Below are 26,997 nucleotides of genomic sequence, written 5' to 3'. Positions count from 1 at the left end.
CCGACAGACTCCGACACTTGAAAAGCTCTGGCATCTGTGACTTGCTTTGTTATAGCTCCAAGGGCTGCATTAGCTTGCTATTTGTGCCACGAACTGTATACCAACTCTTCCACCCTGGTTTAAATATTTTATCTCATCTTAAAGCTGTATTGCAAATTATGCTCGTTTTGATACAGATATCAAAGGAAATATGGTGTGTTGGGTTGCTCAACTGCTGAGCGTTACACTGATCCCCCCAGGGTGCTTCATACTCTGCTTCAGCCTGTGGTTGCATGCTGTAAAGAAGCAGAACCAGCTGAATTTACCAGTAACACAGAGTGAAAATGTGGAGACAGATGGCAGATATAAAAGCACCGGAAAGACAACAATTATATATATATATATTGTGAATGCATGAAGAAAAGTCTACCTTTTTATCTGCATCACTGCAAATGATAGTTTCCTTTTAAAAAGGTGATGGAATAAGAACAGCCTCATCTTAATAATAGTGTCTCTGTCTTACTTTTTTTTCCAGACACAGCATACGTACGCATTTTTATTAGCGACGTCAACGATAACAAGCCGGAGTTTGCACAGGCCTCCTATGAAGTCGATGTGGATGAGGACGCTGATGTGGGCTTTGCCATTCTCACAGTCAGCGCCAACGACGGGGATGAAGGTGGGTGGCACGGATAAAGGATTCTGTATGTACTTGTGCATTTCGGAATTTTGGGATATGTAGGAGTGATGATGGCGATGGCACTGTATGTTCAATATTGAGCACATTTTCTCCAGCTCATTGCTGAAGTGTTTTGCTTTCCCTTCACCAAAGAAAAACTTTCACCCTTCACTGCTTTTGTGTAACCCCCTATTACTTTGAGGAAAGGTTTGCAGTGTAAAACATGTAATAAAAAAAAACTGCAATACGAGAGTTTGAAACAGAAAACTGAACTCTTTTAATAAAACCTTTCAATGGTTTCAAAAAAAACAACATCTTTACTGTAGTCAAGGATTCTTATTCTTACTACAGCCTTTAAATTCCATGAAGTCTGCTATTAATCTTGTCATTTTTTAAAAGTCATCAGTGGCAAATGGGTTTTATTCTAAAATAAACACTGTTTTCATTTGAGAAGGTGGTCCTGAGTTGATGTACCAGGTACTTTTAATTCCAGACATCTTAAAGACTGGTTCATCCTTTCACTGAACTTCCCTAATTAAAAACACTAATTATGGAGCCATGTTAGGATATAAGAGCTTTCCAAAGTCCCAAAATGAAAAAATTTATCTTTGTGGGGGAACACGCCAAGATACTCAGCTGTCATGGCCAGAGGCAAATGTCAGCTCATGACAGAAAAGACAAGACCATAATTGCACTCAGGAAGAACACACATCTCTAACAGCTAATATTTAATGCATGTTTCCTGAAGTGGTAGTGACAGCAAGGAACAAAATGTACAGATTGTAAATAAAATAAAATATTAAATGCTCACTATAAACAGCCAAAGCTATTTACAGTGGTGGGTGACTGAAACCGAGCTGAAAGAGAGTCTACGAGTCACGTTTGGACTTACTTGGGCAGAGAGAGGCGTGTGGGAAACAGCTCTTTTTTGGCTATCAAAGCAGAGTGAATTAATGCCTTTGAGATAAAGAAACTGAACTGGAGTTTAAAAAATTTATAAAAAGAGCTTGTATGTAATACCGGAAAGATTCCCTCTATATTTATTTAACACTGTTTCATTTGACTTTTGAACATGAAAAGTTGAAAACTGATACATGTTCATCATCATAAGGTCAAAGGGGACCTAATTATGTTCATTTCTAGCTCCATATTTTTATTCCTGGATTCTTGGACTAGAATAGGTTTACATATCACAACCCCTCAGTTCTGAAATAAACTGTAGTCATGGTAAAAAGTAGTAGTACACCTGCTTTCACTTCAGGTTTCATATCGGGGGGAAATAAAAATGATCTAGTCTTACCTGGTCTGTCTCTCTCCATGTGTTTGCTCCATGTGTTGTCCAATTATTTGGATTTTCTCTGTATTATTGTAGGGTCCGTACCATACAGTATAAAGTGCTTTGATGCACTTTGGTGCTATATAAATAAAACTGAATTGAATTAATAAAAACTAAGCCAAAATGCAGAAGCAGTGTGTGAAAAACTGAGTACGCCTCTTGATATAACAGCTTGTTCGAAACACTTTTAGTAGCAATAACTTAGAAGTGATCATCTTCTGTGTAACCACAGCATTTCAGTCGGGTTGATGTCTGGACTGGGCCTTTGCAGCACCTTGATTCATTTCTTTTTCAGCCATCCAGTTTGGATTTGCTGGTTTTTGGGATTATTGGCCCATGGCATGAGCCAACTCGGGCCAAGCTTCAGCTGTCGGCCAGGTGGCCTAACATTTGACTCTAGAAGACTTTGGTATACAGATGAGTTCATGCTCAACTCAATGACTGCAAGGTGCCCAGGTCTCTGGCTGCAACACAAACCCAAATCATCACCCCTCGACCACTGTTCTTGATGTTCTTGTTGGTATGAGATGTTTATGCTGATATGCTGTGACTGCAAACATGGTACTGTGCATTATGTGTACTTTGGCATGCAGACCGGAACGGGCAACGATCGAATCCAACAACCTTCCCTTTAGTAGATAACTTGCTCTGCTTCCCAAACTACAGCTGCCCCAATATGATAGGGTTGTGCTGTTCCTCTGAAGTTGTATTTACCTAATTTTCCGACCTGCAAAGAAGTAGATTATTTTTATTATGTCCTGAAGAACAGAGAGAGCTGTGTATAATAGGTCCTCATTAGAGTAATAAATGCAGTTTTTGCAACCAACATGAATTTTCAGCCAACACAGGCCAACTGTATTGATTTATTTCCATATGATGAGATTAACATTGACTTTTCTTTTGTGTCCATATGTAGGGTTTCAGTTCTTTACACGTTATTTAATTCAGTTTTTACTAATGTATTAATAAGTGACTAAACTTAGTAAATACATTAGAAACATGGATATAACATAACCAACAAGACAATAAAAGCAAGCTGGCTGACTTGCTACAGTGTGACCGGTTAAACCAAGAAGAGCATAGTACTTTTAAAAAATACCTCTCATGTAACTTGCATAAAGCCCTATTTTATAACTCGGTGTATTCAGTTTTGATATCTCTTTTCTGTGATAAAACTTTAATACCAGATTTACAAATATGCCCCTGTTCATGTTACTTTTAAACAAAAAATAGTTGTTTTGAACTTTTTGAAAGGCAGAAAAATATCATCCGTCTGAGAAAAAGAAATAGAAACACAGATGCTAGAAGCTCTTTATAGCTCGTAGCAGCTATATAATAAATTTAACTTTCTTCCTTTTTAAGATCTATTGAATGACAAAGAAGATTCAAAAAATTAAAAAGGAAACCTTCAAACGAAAATGTAGCAAGAGGTGTTTATGAATATAGTATATAAACTTACCTGCGTCTGGTTTCATTTGGCCTGGAATTTGCACAGATTTATTTCTAGTGTTATTCATCAAAGAGCTTTTCACTTACAAGCCACACCCACACATTGACTCACATTTCCTGCAGTTTTATTTGTGTTAGTCTGATCACTGCTCATTTGTCAGCAAGCTTCCAGCAATCTGCCACTGTTGACTCAAACAGGAAACACAACTGCTGCAACTGAACTTGCGTGCAGTGATTTTTTTTTTTTTTCACCGCAATCCAGATGTTGTAGCCAGTCTTCTGCCTTAACTGTCGTTTATAATTGCACCTGTAATTCAAATTGAATTCATAAAATGTTTCTGCCTACACTGACAGGCCCCACTTTTCACTTCTAGGCTTTTTTTATAAACATTGTGCACATCTGGAACATATTACGTGCCAGTTAGGGATCGCCCAGGAATCTGAAGCAGTGCCTGTGTTACAGACAAGAGAGGAAAATTAACTGTCAGGGCTGCATTAAAAAGGGGGGGGCTGACTCTTTGGGCTTCCATCATGATTCAGACCACTTCAGTTTCACTCAGCGCAGAAATGGTGTTCGTGTATTTACCAGTGGTAGTGTTTTTGCCGATAAAACGTCCAGTGAATTAAACCTGTAAGCAAGTCGCTCACAATCCTTTTTAAAAACCAAAGCTATTCACTATTTAGATTTATTTATCATTAAATAAATTTTTCTTTTCCAAAACGGTAAAAATAAGCTTTAGAGAAGTAATTTTAAATTTCTGCTCATCAGTGCTTGCCTTAATACACACACACACACACACACACACACAGAGCAACAGACTGCTGGAGTTCAGAATAAAGTTACCACCACAGGGAGCTGTAATGTGTGTGCATGCTTGATTTTTCTTCTTTCCTTGCGAGGAGTGCAGAATGTTAAGTTAATGAAGAAGGAAAAGAAGGAGATTGTTGAAGTGATTTCTACACTGCTGCCAGTAATGAGGACAGAACGATGCCTGTTCATATCACACAGCTAATATATAGTAGTTAGCCACAGTCATTAACAGTCCATGTAAAATAATTGCTGAAACCACTAGAGACAAGTGCAGTTTAAAGATGTAAAATGTTTGCATAGTTTCAAATGGCAATTTTGAACCTCTAGCGCACACTCTAGTTAATGACTCCTTTGATTGTCTGACATCTTTAAGAATGTTTAATTTCACTAAATAGCAAATCAAAAAGAAATAATAGCTACAAAAGTTCTTAGTGACACAAGCCCACTGGCAGTAGTACCCCCTTTTCTCACTCCACTGCAAGAACTTGAGACATCATAGTCCCTAAACTGTTTTTAAGGCCTCTTTTAGTAATTGCAGTTTTTTAGGTACTTTCCCAGACTAAGAGGAAGTAATACAGTGTACGATGGCTGGTCAAATACTTGACTGCAGCAGCAGCAACTTCCATTAAATAAAGTGTTAAACTTGACTGAAACACTGGCCATGTTAACAAGAGCACTTACCATTCTTGGGGAAATGAAGAGGAGGAGGAAACAGGATTACAGAGAAATAAAGGTGAACGACAAAAGGTGGCGTTTCATTACCAGCTGCAGAGTTTCTGTTTGCAGTGCAAAAGCAAAGAGAATCAAAAGCTGTAGTTTAAGGAGAACCTCCCCAGCAGTTACTTACCCCCAACGCTAGTTTCACCAAGGTTGATGTTTTTCTCTCTCCATGAAAGCTGAGTGCTGTTTACCTGGTGACTCGTGTCGCTGAATGTTCAATACAGCATAATTGAATATTTACTTTGATACTATTTTGTCTACATTACAATGACTTGAAAAGTTTGTTAGATCAAATATCAATTTAAAAAATCTCAAAACAAATCCCAAAATGGAAAATACTTTAAATTTGACTTTATGTTTTGATTATTGTATTTGTCTAGCATAAGATTACATAACAATAACAATAAAAATAGAAGTAGTTATGGTAGTCTATGGTATTAGACAGTGAAAAACTGTAAAAAGGCATTCATTTGAACTGCCAATAGGTCAAAAGTCAAAGTCAGCTGTATTGTCAAAGACCATATGTACAGTCATACACACAGAATTTGAAATTGCAATGCTCCCATGGCCCTCAGTGTACACTAAAACAATAAAAAGATAAAAATAAAATAGGAGTCTTATGTACAACACAATGAAAAGCTACATTTCTACATGATCTTCTTTGTTTTTACTTCCTTAATTAACAAATTAAGTGAATGAATTATAATAAGATGATAACATTTTGAGTAATTTAATGTTTTAAGTGACCGTGAACACTTTGCTTTCAATTGTAGGGTTTATTTATACCATAAATGGTTAAGTTTAAACAGGACTGCTTAACATAACTTGTAGTATTATATATGCAACTAAAATGATTTTAACAAACATATGTACTGCAATTTTAATCTGCTGTGGAAAATTGTATGAAAATGAAATAATGTTTTTAACAGCGACATATTATTTTTGTTGAATTCTGAATACGTCGGCGCTCCAAGTCTAAAATCTTTTTGTTCTTATTTCCAAAATTCTTTCTCTACCTCATTTAATCAATGCAAAGCATTTTTAATGAAAATCTATTAGAAGCTGATCAACAAACGTTCCCCTAAATGCAATTACGGATAAAGCCAAGGTCTCAACATCGCAATCGCTGTTGCATCTACCACCCTAATGTTAATATGAAAGGGAAAGGAGCACCCTCTGAAGACGAGATGGGATTCACAGCTTATTAATGAGATGAAAGTCAAGGAAGAGGAGAGGAGAATGCTCTAATCCAGATCGTTTTGTACCGTCTGTCTGTTTTCATTTTAAATGAGACATTAGGGGATGTACGTAATTGCATCCTTTCGGTTCACTCGCATTCTCTGTTTTTTTTAGTTTGTCTGAATCTCTTAAGTATTTAGGAAACCGCTGAGACCTAAAGGGGGAAAAAACACAGCAGAGGGAGTGATACAGCGGTTAAAACAAACAAACAAATGGAGAGAAAATTAATGTTTTTCCCAGCTGTGCCAATTTTAAAACTCCCATCTCCCTAGGTGCTGTATTTCACTTAAACTGTAATATACAGACAACAAAACACAAATCGAGGAGAGACAGACGCACAAATCTGTGACTCCAGAGGATGTTTTCTGGACTTATCTTAACCTTAACTGCTTATTCCCTGATCCAAGCCTAAACCTTAAAACACATATTAACCTTGATTTAATCATTTAAATGAGATGGATTTGTTTTTGTCCCCTATTAGGAAGAAACGTATTCATAATTTAACCTAGTAAAATGATTTACGCCCCCACAAAGTGAGAAATACTTGGAGCACACAAAAAAAACACAAAGACGAGTGTCAGGCCATTTTACCTGATTTGAATCCAATAGAACACCATTGGGGCAATTTGGAGAATTCCCTTATGAAGAAAGTAAAAGAGCATCAGAGAGAAGAAAAAAATGCCTCTAAGGAACAGCAAAACATCTCTCCATAAATCAGTGAAACCCCTGAAAACACAAGAAAAAAATGGAACATCCACAAAGAGGACTGAGATATTTCACCGCAAATAAAGATATAAACTAATTTCTTTTGTATCTTATATTCAACGCAACATGGGACACATCATGTAGATCATATTGTGCAAGACTCTGTGTAATATCCACATAAGATTATCAGCGACGTGGTAAACAACCAAAGAAAGTCCAAAACACTTAGTGGCGACTGGTGAAATAACCCCTTGTACACTCTTCTTAACTTAAAAGCAAGCAGCAGGGTATGGCTGATAGACATATGACAAGATGGTCATTACATTAGAGGGTTACCAAGGCAACCCGAGCCTGAGACATCTGCTAACAACAAGCTATCAGCTACAAAGTGATGTGCGATGGGCAAAATGCTGCCTGCATAGACATCCCTTTGGTTAAAACTCTAGTTAAGGCCCTCCTGTGTTACATAGTTCTACATGTGGAATACTCTCTGGTTTCCTGAATTTTGAGATGTTTTTAAGTAAGTTTCTATAATTATCAATTTAACAGTGTAAAGCTTTTTGCAGACTGTCAGGACAGACACTGTGTTTGTGTGTTTTTTGTGTTTGTTTGTTTTTTGTGTGGTCCAGATACTGTGATTGTCATAGAGACCTAAATCTGTTTACGAGATTTCATCATGGGAGTGTTTCTTCCTCATGAGGGGGAACTCTTTAGAAACCTCATGTGATACTGGCAGTGTGTTATGAATTAGCATCATGCACTTATCTTGCTGGTTTCTGAAGACTAGAAATTAATCCTGTTACACAATATTCTGGGACACACACACAGCGATCCACTATTTTGTATTCATGAAATGCAACCTAGTAATGCTACAACCTCTGTGCATTGCTATCTGGACTTTGCAGTCAGCAGGTTCTCCTGGCCGGGTTTAGGCCAAAATCTGGACTCCAACACAACAAATGTATCTTGGTGTAATCTAGTAGTTCTCAAACTTTTTACATTGTTCCCCACGTGGCAGGAAGAAATATTTTCACGCCCCATCTAAACAAAACAATAACAGAAAAGAGCGGATCCAGCTGACTCTGCCTCCGTTACAACATACTACATACTAGACGTGGGAGTAATAAACCGTTGTGGTGAAAAATAAGTGTTGTTACATTACCGTTCAGTTTGTGGGGTTACAACAGAAAATGGTACATTGATTGTTGTCACGTATTATCAGACGGGATTATTTCAATAAACCAAACACATTTTGTCTGATAATTATTTGTATTCTTCTTTAACTGTACAGAACTAAAACCTCCAAAATTTCAGGAGTAGTTAGTCATTATCAGAGGTGTTTGTGAACTAAAAATCAAGAATGTGGGATACTGTTTGTCCGTGATTTGGACAGCCCAGTGCGTGCTCCCGACGAAGGGGAAACAAATTCTGTCGTGGATACCTACTTTGGCACGACCTCGGACCACAGATTCGCACCTTTCAGTACACTCTGCAGCTATCTGTTGCAGCAGATCCACATAACGTAACTGATGCAAATGTCTTTATTCTGCCGTAAAAGTGATTCTGATGTTAAACATTAGTTCCGCATGACTTTTCTGCCAGGTGATTTGCGCCCCACCTGTCAAAACTCTGGTCAAACTCTTTGAGAACCACTGGTGTAATCTGACCAGAGAATGTGCTCCCGATATTCATCAGGCTTCTTTTCATTTTCTTTGGCAATATTTAGTATTGAAGTATTACATCAAAGCACTAGAGAGGGTTTATTTCTCAGACTATTAAGATATTACGCAGTGTCATTTAAACTCTGCAAGCTGCCAGAAACATTCATGTTAGGTCAATGTTTGATTCTAAATTGACAGTGAGATCGTTTATAGATTAGAGCTTGATTGAATGTGGGTTGTACTCTGAATTGTACAAGCCATGTTTGTGGTCAATACGAACTCTTATTTGCACTCGTTGACCTGGTAAGTCTGAAGTTATTGTTTTATGTATTGTTTTTTTAAATGATTGAACAAGTAGCAGACTGCCCATAACGTTATTTATTTGGAGGAAATCACTTTTGATTAGTGGTACTAAAGCTCTTTCCGGACCTCGTGATTGCTGCCGCAAATATTTTGCTCAGATTGTGGCAGTTCTTTCCAGTGTGGAAACATAATGTAGGTCCATTGGGTTAAAACTGAGAAAATTCTGAAGTTCAGAGGTAATTTTTACAATGCAGATTTGTAGGGTTTCTGTCTATACAGGTTTTCTACTTATTGTCTCCTGTGTGTACGACCTGTGAGCACAGTTAGAACTCTGTTTAAAAGAGACATAAAAAAGTACTTTATATATTGATAAATGGCATTTTATGTGATCTTGAACTGGGTGCACTCACTTTTGTTGTATTTTGCTACCTTTATATGAATTCCCACATGCGTCTTTGTTAATATAAACACCACTGTCTGAATTCTGTTCACATTCCTCTGACAATAAGTTTACTTTGACTTCAGTAAGTCTGCTAACGGTGAAAGGTTTTATTCTTGGCTGCACAATAGGTGTTCTTTAGGACACAACTTTTCCGAAACCATCGGTATCATGGAAATCATTCATCTTCAGTTGAAAAGAGAGCTTAGTGTCATTTCCTTGAGAGTTATGATATTAAGAAAATATCCACAATTCGGCATTTATACAAAACCACTAAACATCTTTCAGTGCAATGTTACTTGAATGGCCTGTAAATGGTAAAAGGCCTGTATTTGTATAGTGCTTTACACGACCAGTCATCCACCCATTCACACACTGGTGATGGCAGCTACATGTAGCCACAGCCACCCTGGGGCGCACTGACAGAGGCGAGCACCCAAGTCCTAACACTTACTTTGATGTCTTGTGCAGTTTGTTCCCATCCACGCTCACAAGCAATACACACTACTTCTACCAAAGACTGCGCCCGACATAGAAAGTTAATAGATAACATTAACAACAACAATTAGGAGATGGATTGTATTTATTGGTATTTTTTGCAGTTTTCTGGCTTTGTAACAATGTTAACGCCCTTAAAAGCAATTTAAATCCCACTGTTGTCAGATTTAATAGCTTAAAAGGCTGGATTGCTATAATCTTCTGATTGATAATTGATGTTTTGTGATCAAGTATCTGGGATCCATCCAGGAATAATTGGTAGTACATTTGCATGCTGCACTTTTTAATTATTTTTAGTGAACAAGTGTATTTTTTAAATATCCCATAAAGAAGAACAAGTATTTGATTTAAAGTCTTCAGTTTGAAGAATAAACAGTATGCATAAATTTCTCTTCTTAAAAATGAGTGAATTTCTTTGTAGTTTGGAAGGATTGGTAGAAATAATTGGCACGTATCTATTTGTATTGTTGGTAAAGGTCATAATTTATTTTGTGATCAAATTGTTAGAATCAGAGGTAACCGTAAAGCCTTTTTCTTTTCTGTGAATGGCTCTAAAATATCTGATTTTTACTTTTTAAGAGATTTCTTGTCACGTGGATGAAATTCTTACATGTTAGGCAATGGCAATCACCTCTGTAAGGACGGACGCTGGCTCCTTTTCAGATCTAAGACTTAGTATCTGAATTCTGTTCTGTCAGCTAAAGCAGGCTGCTGTCTGTCCCTGTTAACTGAGACAGATCTTGGGTCTAGCAGAAACCAGCAGTACCGAATGAAATGGGTACTGCTAGCCCGTGGGGGATCAAGTCTTCACCAAAGCTCTTTCTTTTTACAAATACAAAAACTAAACTCCATAACTTTTCTGCTCTACAGCTCCAAAAAGATTTACTTACTATACTTTGGTTTATTTCTACTGTCACTGTTAATTTGTCTTCATCCTCACACTGGTTTGCAGGTGGAAACGCTAAGCTGCGGTACCAGATCACATCAGGAAACACAGGAGGGGTGTTTGATGTGGAACCAGAGGTGGGCACTATCTTTATAGCCCAGCCTCTGGACTACGAACAGAACAAACGGTAGGAACACACTCAGAGAAGAATCCTCCAAGCCTGCTGAACGATTGTCCATCCCTGACAAAGTTGAAACTTGTGTTCAGGTACAAGCTTCATCTTCTGGCTTCAGATGGGAAGTGGGAAGATTACACGACTGTGACAGTAAACGTGGTCAACAAGAATGACGAGGCTCCGGTGTTTACTGTTAACGAGTACTACGGCAGCGTAACAGAGGAGCTGGATGGTTCTCCAGTGTTTGTGTTGCAGGTACAGTCCAAGCTTACTAGTATTGTTTCTTTATCTATACATGACTAGTAAGAGAAGGAATAAACTATATTCCACATAAATATGTTCACTGATGCATTGCTGCTGAGTTTTGTCAGTTTATTTATTTGCCACTTTGAGCTACAAACATGAACATAAATAGCACTACAGGCCAACAGAGAAGACAGTATTTAAGTTTGAGGTGAACTCTCCTTTAAACCTCTCACGCTTCTCAAAAAAAGAGTAGAGGCTATGCAGCAAATAATGTCACAAAGGTTGTTTAAACAATGCTGTGTTGGTACTAAGAGACCCAAGATAATATGCCCCACAACATCACAGCACCAGCACCACCCTTACCCACTCATACAAGACAGGATGGATCCATGTGAAAACTGACTCATCGGATCAGGCTATAGCTTTTCAGGTTTCTGTTGTCCAATTCTGGTGAGCCTCAGTTTCCTGTTCTTAGCTGACAGGAGTGGCTCCCGGTGTCTTCTGCTGCTGTTGACCAATCAGAGATGCACTTCTGCATATCCTGGTTGATAAAATGAGTTGTTGCGAGTTGCTGTTACCTTCCTATGAGCTCATATCTATCTAGTCAATTTGCTTTGAGCTCTGGCTGCTCTAGACTAAGTTTTCTTTATTTATTTATTTAGTTATTGTTTGTGGATCTGCATGATGTCACAGAGAGAAGATATCTTCATACAACCTTTGATTGTTAGCACCGAAGCCCCACCAACCATGTCAATCAGTAGAAAGTTGGCTTAAAGAGAGATGAGCCAAAGCAGCTTGTTTTAGACGCAGGGTGAACTTAAGGGGGTGAATAAGTGAGGGTTATTTTAAACAATGAATTATACAGAGTTACTCTGGTACAGCCCAAGCATAAAAATATGCAGCTGATACTGATCATAACAGGTTCTCTTCAAAGAAGCAACCGGAGACATTTTTTAACCAGCTCCTGTAGCTAATATTAAGCAGTGTTTTTAATTTAATAACATTTAACAGCTGCCAGAAGAAAAACTGAATTTTATTTTCTACTGCTCTCTGGTCCTCGGAGGAGTAAGATGTCTAAATAGAAAGTCTTAGGTAGACCACAACAGTAACACAGGTAAATCTGATGTCATTTCCCTTTTACAAACCCACGTAAAACTCAAACTGTTTCTTTTGTTTAACTGCATATTTGTTGATTATGTTGAAGGAGGTATTTGAGTTTTGTTGACTATGTGAGTTATTAAATTGTACATGTGTAAACATCAAGTTTGGGTTTCACAAATGTCTCTAATATGTGGATTTAATACTCGTCTGCAGAAGCACACATACATTTTTGCTCTCAGTCATTCTGCAATTACTGTGTTAAGTTAAAGCAACTTTGGCCTGACCTGATGTTACTGCTGCTAATGTGTTGAAGATGAGCAAAATGTGCAGACAGAAGAGGGGGAGGAAAGGTGAGGCTTGGGGTTAAAAAGATGGCCCTTTGCCAGATTTAAATGCCAGAGAGTACAAAGCTGCACAGGGCACTTATGGAGTGCTGTGAGTCGTGATATCACAACCAAGTCAGCAACGGTGTAAAAGCTCCGTGATTGTAAGATTGTTGCCTCGCCTGGCTCACTGTGCCTTTCACATTGTAGGTAACGGCAACTGACCCAGATAAGGACGCTGACCAGGAGGCCCTGCGTTACTCTCTCCACGGCCAAGGTGCAGACAGTGAATTCATAATTGATGAGGTCACAGGGAAGATCTATGCCCAGCGGACGCTTGACCGCGAGGAGCGCGCTGTCTGGCGTTTCGTTGTCCTGGCCACAGATGAGGGCGGCGAAGGTCTGACGGGTTTCACAGATGTCATCATCAATGTATGGGACATAAATGACAACGCGCCCATCTTCACGTGCGCTCCCAGCTGTCACGGAGAAGTAGCAGAGAACTCAGCAGCAGGGACATCGGTGATGGAAATGACGGCGACCGACCTGGATGACTCAGCTGTGGGGCAGAACGCTGTGCTCTCTTACAGGATTGTGGGTAGTTTAGATGCCACTAATGCGGAGCTGGGCGGAGTCCCCACCTTCTCAGAAATGTTTACCATCAATCCCACCACAGGCACCATCACTGTAGGCATAGGTGGGCTAGACCGGGAACAAGTTGAGTCCTACCTCCTGGTGGTAGAAGCCAGGGATGGGGGAGGGATGGCAGGAACGGGAACTGCTACTATTCTGATCAAAGATGTGAACGACCACGCTCCGAGGTTCACTGATCACTCCTGCCTGGCAAGGATTTCTGAGAACGCAGAGCCCAATGCAGAGGTGGGTGGCTGGTGTTGCTATCACAAAAACAATACTCCTTAAGACAGCTCAGTGTTCGTTTTCTTATTGGTGGAGTTGTTGCAAAGCAGCATTCCCAGTATATGCTATCAGTTATTTTTCTAACTAGTCTCACACCGTTTGTCATAGATAGGCCATTCATACCTCAGAACAGCTGTCTTGATTGTGTTCTGTGTGCTTCAACTCAGAATAGACAGCCAGCTATCTCTTACTTCTTTCATGTTGGCTTAGTGTCAGAATTACCACTCGCTCACCACTCTCTTGTATGTTGAAGGACCTGAGTTCAAGTACAACATGAAGCATTTTTCATAATGGCTTTTCTTTATTGTGTTTACACACTAACACGTTTTTCAGAAATCATTTTTTCCTCTCCTTTTAATTTCAGACAGAAAACGAAATATTTTCCTGTGCAGAAAATTTTTGCAGCTTTAATACAGCAAGAAAAATGTCCCTGAGCAGTGAAAGGGACAAAAATTATTACAACCACTCAGTTTATGAGTGTGTTTCAAAGCCAACCTCCTTCAACTTTGTTTGGCAGGTTCTATACTTTTATACTTTTTGGCCACACCAGGGGCAAGCCGCACATCGAGTCCAACAGCAGCAACAATCCCAACAATTCCTATTGTTGGAATAGTTGCTGGTGCAATTCCTATATTTAACATCTGCAACAAAAGCATCCCAGATCTTTTAGTGTCGCCTTTTTTAGCTGACACTAAAAGATCTGAAACAATAAAACCAAAGGCATCAACAAGCACTGAACTACAACATTGTGGTAATTTGTTTCTTAGTGTGTTTGAAAAACAAAAATAAATAACAAGAAAACATGCAAGTTTGGCTGCATTCCATTGTGACCAGATATAATTATTTTTTGGAATCAAACTTGCTGAATGGCTCGTGCATTATGAGAATGATTGGATTCTGGTATCTTCACAAATCTTGAAATTAAATTCACATTAAAACTTAACACCTAATATTCATCTGACAAGCTGCAGGTTTCATTCGTGTTTCTTACAGAAGATTATTTAACCAGCCATGACTTTTAATCAGACCTCAAAATTCATAGGTTCAGAGGTGAGTTCTTTGTTTTCCTAAGTGGAACTAGTTTGCAGTAGGGTTGTCTTAGAAAAGCAAGAAACTCTTGATCACCAGTTTTACATGAGAGATAGATGCTCAGAGGAGGGAACTGCTATTCCATTGTTAAATGGGCCTTTATATCAACGTTTTCAGTACAATTCAGTTTTATACTGCACTGCATTATGGGAAGTCCTCTGTGGGGATGGGGCAGGGATATTGATAATCCTATTCTTAACAAATTAACACAGTCGGGAGTTATTTTTGCAACCTTTCCTGTATCATATTGAAAATGATGGATAATTTGCTCTTGTCAGAAATGTGCAGAGACAGTCATATCCATGTTTATCGTAACTACATTCAGAAAACCTGGGTTATCTTTATTGTTCGGAGATTTAGCACTTTGCTTTTTATTTTTTTATTGTCAAAAATGTAAATAGCCAGTTCCCTTAACACAATGTAATTGCTGGTTGTAACTTGTTCTAAGGTCTTGGATCTTGCAGCAGAGGACAGGGACATTGGTGAAAATGCCCAGCTGACCTTTAGTGTTGTGTCTGGAGACCAAGAGCAAAAGTTCTATATGGTCAGTCACAAGCAGGAGCAGCGCGGCACCTTGCGGCTTAAGAAACGTCTGGACTACGAACGGCACAGCGAGCAGAGGTTCAACCTGACACTGAAGGTACGTGGAAGGCATTTCAATTACAAAGGCTTTCACTATTGAAAATGACTTTGATTCAGATTTCTCTCTAATTCATTGGATTCCTTTTCATAATAGTCATGTGAACCTTCAGCTGACAGTATGAAACATGTGAATGGAAGATGGAAAATTACATATTTAAGGTTTTAGAAATAAATTGATTTTTAATCAGCGTTTAAAGTTTGGCTGCATTCACATGCAGAACAATCCTGGAAAGTTTTGAGCTTTGTCAAAACTGATGGGAGGACAGGCTTTTAGAATTTTGTAAGCAATGATCATAAATCTCTTAAACCAACCTGTCAGCCCTTCCATCAACAGCTAACGCAAAGAGTTGTGAAGGTGAAGACAATAGCATAAAGGCAGTCTGACAGTGTCAGTGTCATATGTCAGTTACAGATAAGAATGAGAAAAGTCCCCCAGGCAAGTTTTTATACTGGTAGAACTGACAGAAAGTTGCTGGAAAGTAACCTCGAATTCTAAAAGGATATAAATGGATATAAGTGTTGCACACCCAGAGGAACCCAGAGGAACCCAGAGGAACCCTCTATCTGCTTTTTTATATTTGATGATTTAAAAAAAATTCACCAATGCTTTCGAACTGGCCATTTTGAAGACAACTTAAGCTGCTCTTCCTTTATGATATGAGCCAATCCAAACACTTCCTCCTACATATAGTAGTCTTAATTCTTTTCTTTGATTCTTAGAAGTTACAAAAATACAACCAAATTACACTGGTTGTGTCACATAAAGCCTTTTTACTGTTAACATTGCGGTTTTTGTGTGTTTTCTTCGATATTTGCAGTCAAGCTTCTCACAGAAACTACTGCAACATGCTAATTAATGTTTTTAACTTTCCCAATGGTGAATAATTGGCTTCATACTCTGATTTATTATTTTTCTTTTTACGCCTCCTTAACCTCTTAAAATTAAATTAAAATTAAACTCTACTCTTGTTTGGTTACCTCGTTAAGGGCAGCAACATTTTTGTTGTCCTAAACAAACAATCCATAAGCCACATCCCAATAACAACTTTGTCAAAGTGATGCAAAAATCTCGTGGCATGACACTTCTTCTGTAAAAAAATGAATGTCTTTATTTGCTTTTGTCTGATTATTTTTGGTAAACTGTTGGCTCTGGAAACTTGGAAATCTGCTCGGGAAAATAATTGCAATAACAATAACTGTTTAGTGCACTGTGAAATTATTTTGGCTCTAATTACAAGAAGTATCGAGTTCATGATCTTTGTTATTATGCATGTGTGTGATATTTGTGCGCTTCCTGTTTTAGGTTGAAGACCTGGACTTCTCCAGCCTTCTGCACTGTGTGGTGGAGGTGGAGGACTATAACGATCACGCTCCTGTCTTCATTCCACACTTCATGTCACTTGCTCCACTACCTGAGGACATTGTTGTGGGAACCAGTGTGGCCCATTTGGTAGCCAGCGACTCTGATTCAGGCCAGAACCGTGACATCACCTATAGCTTGTCAGAGGACTCAGACCCTGAGGGTCTGTTCACCATTGATCAGTCCGGTCTGCTGTCAGTGGCTCGGCCTCTGGATCGGGAAAGGATACCCCAGCATCACTTAGTTGTCATTGCGACTGATCACGGTGTTCCAGCTCTGACAGGCAGCGCCACAGTTCAGCTGCCTCTGTTGGATGTGAATGATAACGGGCCAGAGTTTGAAGCAGCGTACTCTCCAATAGTCTTTGAGAATGTGTCTGGACCGCAGGTAGGTTTAATCCCGTATAGCATACTGTACTATTATGTATAGATTTTCATAAAGACGAAGCAAATGATAATGATTGACTGTGTGGTTAAAAAATCTTCAGTGAACAAAGCTACAACCCCTCATCCTTTTTCATCTTGTTTAGGTAGTAAGGTTGAACCAAACGTCGACCCTCCTTCAAGCTGTGGATCACGACTCGCCTGAGAATGGCCCTCCTTTCCACTTTGCCGTCCCCCCAGAATATCGCTACAGCAACGATTTCTACCTTCAGGACAATCTCAACGGCACAGCCACGCTAACAGCTTTGAGGACATTTGACCGCGAGCGCCAGAAAGAGTTTCTCATTCCTATTATTATGAGTGACAGTGGAAGTCCAGCCAAGACGGTGACCAGCACCCTGACTGTGACCATCGGTGACCAAAATGATCATGCACACGTGGCAGGGGAGAAGAAAATTTTCATTAATAGTCACAGGGGTGAGTAGGCGGTGGTGAAAAAGTAAAACTGAATGCATAAATGTACTTGTTTTTCACCAATTAGTGTGTTTTCATAATATTTGGAAGTCATTATAATTCACATTTAAATCCAGGTATCTGCCCAGCCCGACTCTGTGCTATCAACAATCAGCTTGGGTGTCCTTGAGGCAAAACCACCTTTTTCTGGCATTCACAGATTAGCTGCACGACACCGATTGGAGGGTTTATTTGAAAATTCCCTTTTGTCTTTAGGGTGTTTTGTTTTACTTTGTCAAATTAAAAGTCTGTCTCTTTGTGAATTTAACATTATTTGACAGACGGAGGTCGGTGGGAAAGTTTTAAAATGTCGCTCAACCAGCATCTACTTAATAAAACAGCCTTTATCTACTTTTTAAAGCACATTTTGAACTTTGCCCTCAAACTTTTCTCTCTCTGTAGGTGACTCTCTTAGTGCCAGCTAATTAATTCCTAATCAGTGAGCAGTAATTAAAACACACAAACAGACACACACACTGTGTTTATTGTGTTTTTCACCTCCGCCTCAACTCTTCCATTGTCACTACATCATCATTCCCCACATGACCACTATTTAGTTGCCGTGACTCCCACGGTGCCGTTCTAAGGGTCACAAAGGCAAAAAGTGCTCGATTTGACACACAGTTAATTACACTTTAAATGTTTATTCTCTGACAGCGTACTGCGTTTCTGGTCTGTCTGAACTCAGGCAGTGAATCTCAGTCCATGTAGTTTTCAGACTTACACAGGCTTCACGGCACACTGCGTTGTCAGTTAGGTTGAGTTATGCATTAGAAGTACACGTCAGGCAGTTAAGGCCTTGCTGCCTCTCTGTTGATAGGTACAGTACGTCGCTTTTGTTTATATGCTTGCACTTGGATTAGCAATGCTTCATCTTCTTTTGCCATTCAGAGCTACAAATGCACATTTCAGTGGTGTTGAACTCTTCTCAAAAGTTAAGTTTCACAAAGGCAATACAGCTAAAATTCAACATGTCAAGGTCTGCCTTTTAAATTTTGAAGGGTACCCTGTGAATAATTCCCACATGGTACAGTGTGAGGAATTGGAGGAGAAAGAGTAATGACAACAACACTTCTTTCTACTTGATTATAATCATTATGCATTCAAACAGCATTTTCTCTTTTGCATTTCTTTCTCCCAGTGTCACCTGCAATGTCACTTCTCAGTTTTGCTGAGACCTGAGTGTCTTTGGATATTTTGCTGTTTCTGCTGTTTTTCACTATGTTTGTACATTGTTGATTTTGTTTTCCTGTGTTTGAAAAGCTACTGTTTGTAGTGTTGTGATTTCAAGGCTTTTCCGCTTTTTCTTTATTCTAATGAATGTAAAACACATGAAGCACACACACTTAAACACATGTATATATCAATGCAAAAGCAAAAACAGAGGGTTATCCTCTAATTCTGCGACATATTTAGTGCTGCTGAATCATTCTCACGCAGACTGATTAACGGATGCATTTTCTCTTTTCAGGCCGTATGCCAACTACAGTGCTCGGAAAGGTCTACTCTCCTGACCCAGATGATTGGGACAACAAGACGTATGTCTTTGAAGGACATGTGCCAAGGTAAATTAAAACAAATTAATTCAATGGGTCAGCAGTTTCTAATCAGAAATGTGTCATAAGCTATTTTAAATGAGTGCGAATGATGGCAGGGCATCTACTCTTTCCAAGAAATGTCTAACATCCTGACGTCAGTGATGCAGGAGTTTCTGTGTGCCAGATTACTTCTTTCATACCCTGAACCAAGTTGCCTTTTACGGCTAATCGGCGGCACCTCCTTGTTTTTTAGTCGTTAGATTGATTTAGACATTTAAATAGTGCAAAGCAACAACTCCCGGAGCGAAATATCCATCTTTGTTTATTACCATCCTATTTTTCTATTACCATTACCATCCTGTCCAATTTTCTTCCTCTGATTCTATTTCCTCAATGCTTCTTCTCAATTTCTCTTTCCATTTTTGTTGTTAATGCATGTGTGTTTTCCTGCCGTCGGATGACGATGTTCTGTTTGTGCCAATACTCTGCTTGAGAGTTTTACTTGCTAAAAGTGACACTGAGCCACAACGCTTCGCACTTTGACAATCTCCCACACACATGCACAGACGAGTCCCGAAGTGACACTCCGGTACCCTGTGACACCTTCGTCTTCATCTTTCATGCTGTGTTGAACTCAAAATGACAAACTTTGCTACTTTTTCTCTCAAAGTCAGAGTTCAGGCTTTATGAAGGACTGGGTGCAATATAAGGTATCAGAACTTCACGACAGCTCTCATCTCTTCATGGTTCAAACCCGACTTAAGTTCAGAACACACCGTTGTGCTTTTCTTAATACATATCATACTATAGTGCACTCACCTCTGCTTTTAGAGTTCTGTGCAAAATTCTTATATTTTGCTTAAAATTAGACAGGCTAACATTGGACACTGGTTGCTTTTTCACTCATTTTTAGTCCAGTCCTTGTACCTGACCACATAAAAGTGGCTCCTAACTTAAGGGATGAATTGATGTTGTGTCTACATGTTGTGTCTCTTAGAAAACTAAGCAGAGGACTCACTTTGTGAATAGCAGCCTGTTGCAAAAATGCATAATTTGTTCCCATTTTCTTTGTTGTCTAAAGAAAATGCCAAATGTAACACAGTTTGACAGGTGTAAAAGAATATTTTTGCAGCAATAAAGTGATTCCCAAAAAGCTATAAGCTGAAAACTTCACGTCTTGGCAGTCTGTCAGTTTATCCTTAAGATGGGTGAAGAGTTGCAGGCGTAAAAAACATCTGCAGCAGATGAACATTATCTGACAGTCATGTTGATTATACCAAATACCGACTTTTAAGCTTGTTAGAATTGTGCAAACTCTGTTTTTGCCTTATACATGTATGTTTGCAGACTAAATCTGTTTGCCATTTTTCCAAGCAAAATGTGGTGGAGATGAGAGGAGGTTCAAGACCTCTGCAGAATACTGTGTGTTTCTATTTCAGTTCACCAAACAGTATTTTCAGTGTTTGGGTGTGGATGTTCTACTGTTTTCTACTGCGTTGTTTAGCTAAACAGTGCGGGGTAAAAAATAAATGTTCTGGTGGAACAATGTTTTCCACAAAGTGGAGGAGTACAAACATACTCTGGACGGGGGTACCAACATATATGCAATCACATGTTTGTCTAACAAGCAATAACTAATAGGACGATGTGTTAGATAAACAAAAAAGTTGAAATCCAGTCGCTACTTTAGCATGATTTCTAAATAAAAACTCACTTTTTTGCCAAATGTATGGCCAGTGGTTAAAATGTTTTGAATTTCTAAAATAAACAGATGATAAAACAAGATAATAGTTTAAATCGTTAGCCAAACAGAACAAACAGAACCAATAAAATAAGTCTTAAAGCTGTGAATAGATGATTGAAATTGAAAGCTAGGGCTGGTTAAAGTGTTTTTTGATGAAACAATACAAAGTATGCTGAGTAAGGCTGTCGAAGCTGTTTGTGTTATACTTTGTCAATGGTCCTGGCACACGTTTTGCACAGCCGGCTACACAGAGAGACCTGTGCTGTTTGTGCAGCTTGGAGGATTACTTGTTTTGATTAAATTTTAGTTGTTAGTTGTGATTTTCTTTCATTTTCATGAAACATTAAGGACACCTGAAGTGGTGATGCAAGCACTAAGATATCAAACTAATTCCAGCATACAGCTGGTCTGCCTGCCAGTCCAGGGATGATTCAGTTTTGCTCGTTTGAGTTGGGTTAATGATCTCTAGGTGAGAGATGGGGTGACGTTTTATGTAATGTGTGTGTAGACACAGTCATCTGGGGTAGCATTGTGCAAAATGGTAAGACACCAGAAGAAAGACAAGTGTTGGCACCAGAAACAACCTGTAACAAAATAGTTCACATAAGGGTCAATGGAATCAGGTTTCAGCAAATTCAGATGTACTAAATGAGGAACCACTGATAGTTAAACCAGTTAAAACAGTAAAATTGTCTTTCAGTGATGTCAATCCTGGAATTAAGTGCTAGACCTAAGACGTGATGAATGCCACAGCATGTGCTGTAAAATGAGTTAAAACAGCTCTTGTCTCCACAAGTGGTTTATTATTTGATTTGCCAAGGTTCTGCTTTGGATTTCCTCTCTAATTAAACTTGAATGAGCTCATTTACTGTACAAAGGGAGCATGGAGACAAGGACCAAGCAAAATTGCTTCCTTGCATGTCTTTGTGCCTATTAGTCAGTCTCATTTTCCCCCTTGCCTCCCTCTCCCTAATGCAACGTCTCTGCTCACTTTCTATTATTGTCCCAGAGGGCAATTGATTAACAGAGTAAACACTAAAATCCAGAATAAAAGTCCAGGCTGAAAGGGATGAAAGAATATTTATTTTGGACTGTCTTCAGCTTGGACAGTTGTATCAGAAGTGCAGCCAACTGAAAGAGGAAAAAGTGTGCATATAATTTGAGCTTTTATGTTAGGTAACATATTCATAAACTGTTTCATTAATTCACACTTTTTACGTAATATTAGAGTAACAGTTTTGTATACAGGAGATCACAGTTTGGTATGCTGATCCGTGTGCCAGCAGCATACCAAAACAATCATGTTGGAAGAATCAGTGAAATTCCAGATTATGTTTACTTGCAACATTTCTGTAAATTGAATACCATTGTCATCGATGTTCCCTCTAAGCTGCGCGGGTGCGCAATTGCGCATTGCTGGCACAGTCTCTGCGCACAGAAAATCTGCGTTGCGCACAAAAAAAATCGAACCTGAATTGAAATTAAAATTAATACATTAACATATCACAACAATAACATCATCACTTCTGTTTGGTATGATGACATTAAATGTCTTTAACAGCGTGTGTTGTTGCAAATGCCTTCTCCGTGACATGTTATTTACAATTTAGAAAACCTTAAATTTTCTAAAGCTTTTACTAAAGTCTGACTTTTCTTTCTAATAACTCCTTTTTGGAGTATTACCTCTTATCATAGCAAATAAACATGTTAGAAATTTGTATATGGCCCAGTCACACTCAAGTAAAAACGAGGACAATGACTGGGAAAAATCAGTAGTTGTGTGGTATTTAATATTTCTACGTTCAGTGACAATTTGCAAGCAGTTACGATGACACACTGGATGCCCAGAGGGTGACTATCCGACTCCCTCAATCAGAAGGAGGTTCCACTGTTGACGATTTATCTCGGTTAACTGCTTAATTTGCAACTTAAAACCATTCAATCATGAACTGATAGCAGGGTGACTTTGTCTTAACGCTGGTTCGTTTTGTTTTCACCATTTCAAAAACAACAAGGTCACAAGTTTAGTTGTGTGTTCCCTCCAGCCACTGTTTTCCCCAGTGTGATTGTAGCATTAGCCAGCCTGCAACGAGTCTGCAAGTATTTAAAATAAAGAATCCAACTTCCAGTTCCTGCTATTTGATATATGTGCCATTCCATCGGATTAAAGCTACCGTACCTAAGGGCATGAACTACAACATAATTCTTTAAATACTGTGCTGTACACTATACAAACCATAGACATTAGGCATTCAGTCATACTTTCCAGTTAGATATTTAACCCACTGATAAGTGAAAATTACAGTTCTTTACAAACTCTCAAAGACATAAAGCCATGTGATCAGTGCCTCTCCATTGGTGAATCATATAGATTCAGCAGCTTGACCCTCTCAGACTCTAAGCCATTAGAGAATAGTTGAGACTGTGTAGCGCAGTCAATGCACCGTGTTTACCTGCACTGAAATGTAATGCTGCAAACACATCATTCAGTCTTAGGTGATTGTCTCAGCTGTAGCTAGGAGGTTGGTGCATTTGTTAGCTACTTGAATGACCTCCACCTTCACAGAATGCATTATATTACTAGTAATTACTTCTTATTTAACTGCACCGGTTAGCAGCTTGCTTTTGAGGGATGTTGGCTGAATACATGAAAGACAGGTTTCAATGTGCAGTTAAATGAGGGTGACAAACTTCATCACCCCTGTTGAGCGCTCGTCTTATGTGAAATGGCAGAAAAGCATCTGAATGGGTTCCTTTTCTGATTTGGGTGCTTGTGTTTTATTTCTTTCCATCAGTTACTTTATTCTGAACAAGCGAACTGGTTTCCTGATCATCAAAGAGAACGCCCCACCAGGCACCTACCAGTTCCAGGTTCGTGTGTCAGATGGAATTTGGCCAGATGCTGTCTCCACTGTTACCGTACACGTGAGGGAACTCCGAGATGACGCCATCTACAACTCGGGGTCACTTCGCCTGGCAGGTAAGATTAACTCTGCAGTGACACGTGAACATGCTCCCTGCTGTCTGAGCCTCCAAATGAGTAGTTCACTAGTTCTCGTAGTGTCTGAAAGTAACTTTCTGACCAAAACATATTGTAAAAGGAAAAAAGATCTACCAACCTACCATGTAGCCAAAGCAAGAACATGTGTTTTTGTATCATATTCAGTACATTTGTTTGAGAAATAAAAGATGAAATTCTCAGGTACAAATTTATTGCATGCTTTAATTCTCTAATCAGCTTGTTTAGGTTAGGGGTGTGGATTGATTTGCTAGGATTAGGCAAACATGTTAGACTTTGGTAATGGCTGTGACTCATGAGATAGAGTGAGTTGTCCACCATTTGGAATGTTGGGGGATCAAGTTCCCCACTTACTCCAGCCACAAACTCTATATGTTGTCTTTTATCTGGTTTTTAATTAATGTAACTGTGGCCTGAAGATAAAAAAGTTTGTTGGATTGGTGCTGTTGGTCAAATAAATCTTGTAATGACCAGATATTTAAATATCTATGGGTTTTTTGTTATTTGTAAGGTACAAATGACTTCTGTCACTGTCTCTGGAGCTAATAGTTCACTAATTATGCAGTATATAAAACAGTAAATATGCATCTTTCGGCTTGGTACAGCAACTTATTTACCGATCAGAAAGTCAGGGGATCAGTCCTCGACTCCTCCAATCCACATGCTGAAGTATCTTTGTGCTGGATACTGAACCCTGAGTTGCTCCCAATGCATCCATTGAAGAGCGAGTGTGTGTGAATGTTAGAAAGCACTTAGGCATAGAAGCAATGTATTAGGGCTGCCACGATTAGTCGACTAGTCACGATTACGTCGACTGTCAAAATCGTCAACGAGTGATTTAATAGTTAAAGCGTCATTTGAAGCTTTGTAAGATCCCAAAAGACGCAGGAATAAGTAGTAGGATTTAAGAGTGTAATAACGGACTGAAACAGAAGATGGCAGCACTGCATGTACAAGGATGCCAGCTGCCGTTAAACCCCGAAGAAGAAGAAGAAGCAGCTCTGTCCCAGAATTCATAGCGCAGCCCAGCTCAGTTGTCAACAATGGCGGCAGCTAGTTAGTTTTAATATTACTCTTATTATTCTTTCTGGGTCACAAAATAAACGTTTAACATATTTTCAAAGAATGTAGCTGTGTAAACCTCAAATATCTGCTCAGTTTATCAAGACACCACATATTTTCAAAAGCGCTCTGACGTTTTCGGAGACGTCTGTTACCCACTAGCTCGATAGCTAGCCAGGGGCTAGGCTCACTAGAGCCGTGAGAACACCGGACTCCCAGCAAATCGTTTTCAAACCCACCGCCGTCTTTCGCTACTCAGGTTAAACATATATGAGTCACTTAGATAACTTCAAAATGTTATTGTTTGCCTTTTTTTAGTATTTTATTTGTTCCTGAGTAAATCGGTTTGGTTGAGATTAAAGTTATAGTTTTTACACAGCTGAATAAACGTCAAGCAGACAGCTGATTATCAGAAGTGTGAGATGCTGGAGAATTTACTCCGGTGTCCTGTTATATTTTAGATAGCAAGGAGTTTATTAAACTTCACCGAAACAATCTGCAAATTTCATTCAAATTTAATAAACTATCATCTTGTCTTTATTTTTAGTTAGCACAAACCTTAAACGCTTAAAGCTGTAAGATAATGATAGTTATATAAGAGCAGATGCTGCTGGTGCAATAAGCTGTACGTTTTACGTCCAATGGATGATGATCTGATTAGTCGACTAATCGCAAAAATAATCGGTGACTAGTCGACTATCAAAATAATCTTTTGTGGCAGCCCTACAATGTATGAATGTGTATGAATGTGTGTAACTGCGTGAATGAGACCTGCAGTAGAAAGAGCTTTGAGTGCTCAGCAGAGTAGAAAGGTGCTATCTAAGTCCCAGTCCAGCACCATACTTCCTGTCTTGAATAAATTCAGTGAAGATGAGACAATGTGTGCAGAATGCTGTAAATCACAATTAAGTTAGAGCTGTGAACATTATACCCTGGAGAGTATTAACTTGATCTCCCCCTAAAGAGACTATAAATCCATATGCTTCTGAGTCTGCAAAAACCTGTACTTGACTAATTTACACTTGAGCTTTGGGGTTTTTAATTTTCCACTAAGTTGCATCAGTTTTGTTACAACATATCAAAGTACGTGACACATTTCGTTATGACCTACCAAGCTCACATTTCCATCTTCGTACTTGTCATCAGCCTGCATTCTTTCTCGCTCTGATTGATGGTCTGTGACAGTCACACTCTACATTACCTACAGTAACAGGTAAAACCTATACTAATACCAACTAAATAATATTTTGGGGAATATGCTCATTATTTGTAGACTCATCTCCAGGCATACAAAATGAATGCAGGCTGATTACTGTTTGTTTCCAGTGTTTCCAAAAATTCCAACGCTCCAAGGTAAAGATGTTTTTTTTAAGTGAAAGATTACGCCCATTATTAATTCCTCTCGTCTGACTCGTGGGATCTCAGTTGTTGTCAGTGCTCGCACAGAGAAGCCTATTTCCATTACTTATGCTGGTAAAATAATTAGTCGAGGTTTTGCTCAGCCAGCACATTCTCTTCACATGTTCAGCAGCATCCATCATTACCTGATGTACGGCACATCGGCTGTCTGCTCAGAATTAAATTCGCTTTAGAGAAATGGGACATGGCTGAAGGATTTTTATGATTTCCGAGATATTGAAATAGAAGCAGACAGAGAGGCCAGCGGATGCTCTCCGAAGATGAGAGGAGAGCAGAGGGAGAGAAGGAAGAAAAGTGTGGAAGCGAGAGTCGAGCATAAAAGGATTTTCTTCTCATTCTAAAAGAAGGTTGAGATAAATTAATGTGCACAGAGAAGGCACGGTGGAGAACAGCTGGCACACGCATTCCAATATTTGTAGAAACGTAGACTGTGTGTTTTTTAAGATGAATAATGGAAACTGAAATGAAATAATTGCACAATTAAAGTCTCCATGTAGTTATTTGTTTTTGTAATTTTCACTCGTTTAATTTAGAAAAATACACTTAGATTTGTCAGCAACTTCTCCCTGTAGGGTGCGCCTTCACTGAAGATTTTTAAATGGTTCCACTGTCATCAAAGGGCTCTTAGCTGTAGAGTGCATTGATTTAATAGACCCTGGTTCTATCATAGGGACTTGAATTGAGAGCCAGAGAGCACCAGTGTCAAACACCACTCTGAATACTCTGTCAAAACTACTCAAATGCTTTTAACCTGCAGTTC

The 26,997-nt window shown here is 39.0% G+C and overlaps 1 protein-coding gene across 1 annotated transcript in view; it reads left to right on the top strand.

The window, feature by feature from the left end:
• Nucleotides 1–26,997, top strand: part of LOC120720911 (neural-cadherin-like) — a 233,486-nt gene that overhangs the window by 76,011 nt on the left and 130,478 nt on the right. Inside the window, exons 15-23 of the mRNA XM_040010769.1 lie at nt 515–658; nt 10,772–10,892; nt 10,973–11,135; nt 12,761–13,429; nt 15,006–15,197; nt 16,503–16,946; nt 17,089–17,419; nt 18,927–19,020; nt 23,533–23,717. Of these exons, the coding sequence (XP_039866703.1) occupies nt 515–658; nt 10,772–10,892; nt 10,973–11,135; nt 12,761–13,429; nt 15,006–15,197; nt 16,503–16,946; nt 17,089–17,419; nt 18,927–19,020; nt 23,533–23,717 (2,343 nt within the window). The remainder of the gene's footprint in view (nt 1–514; nt 659–10,771; nt 10,893–10,972; nt 11,136–12,760; nt 13,430–15,005; nt 15,198–16,502; nt 16,947–17,088; nt 17,420–18,926; nt 19,021–23,532; nt 23,718–26,997) is intronic.

The sequence above is a fragment of the Simochromis diagramma genome, unplaced genomic scaffold, assembly GCF_900408965.1.
Source record: "Simochromis diagramma unplaced genomic scaffold, fSimDia1.1 OVJJ01000603.1, whole genome shotgun sequence".
NCBI classification, from domain to species: Eukaryota; Metazoa; Chordata; class Actinopteri; order Cichliformes; family Cichlidae; genus Simochromis; species Simochromis diagramma.
This window is presented reverse-complemented; position numbering and strand designations above follow the sequence as displayed.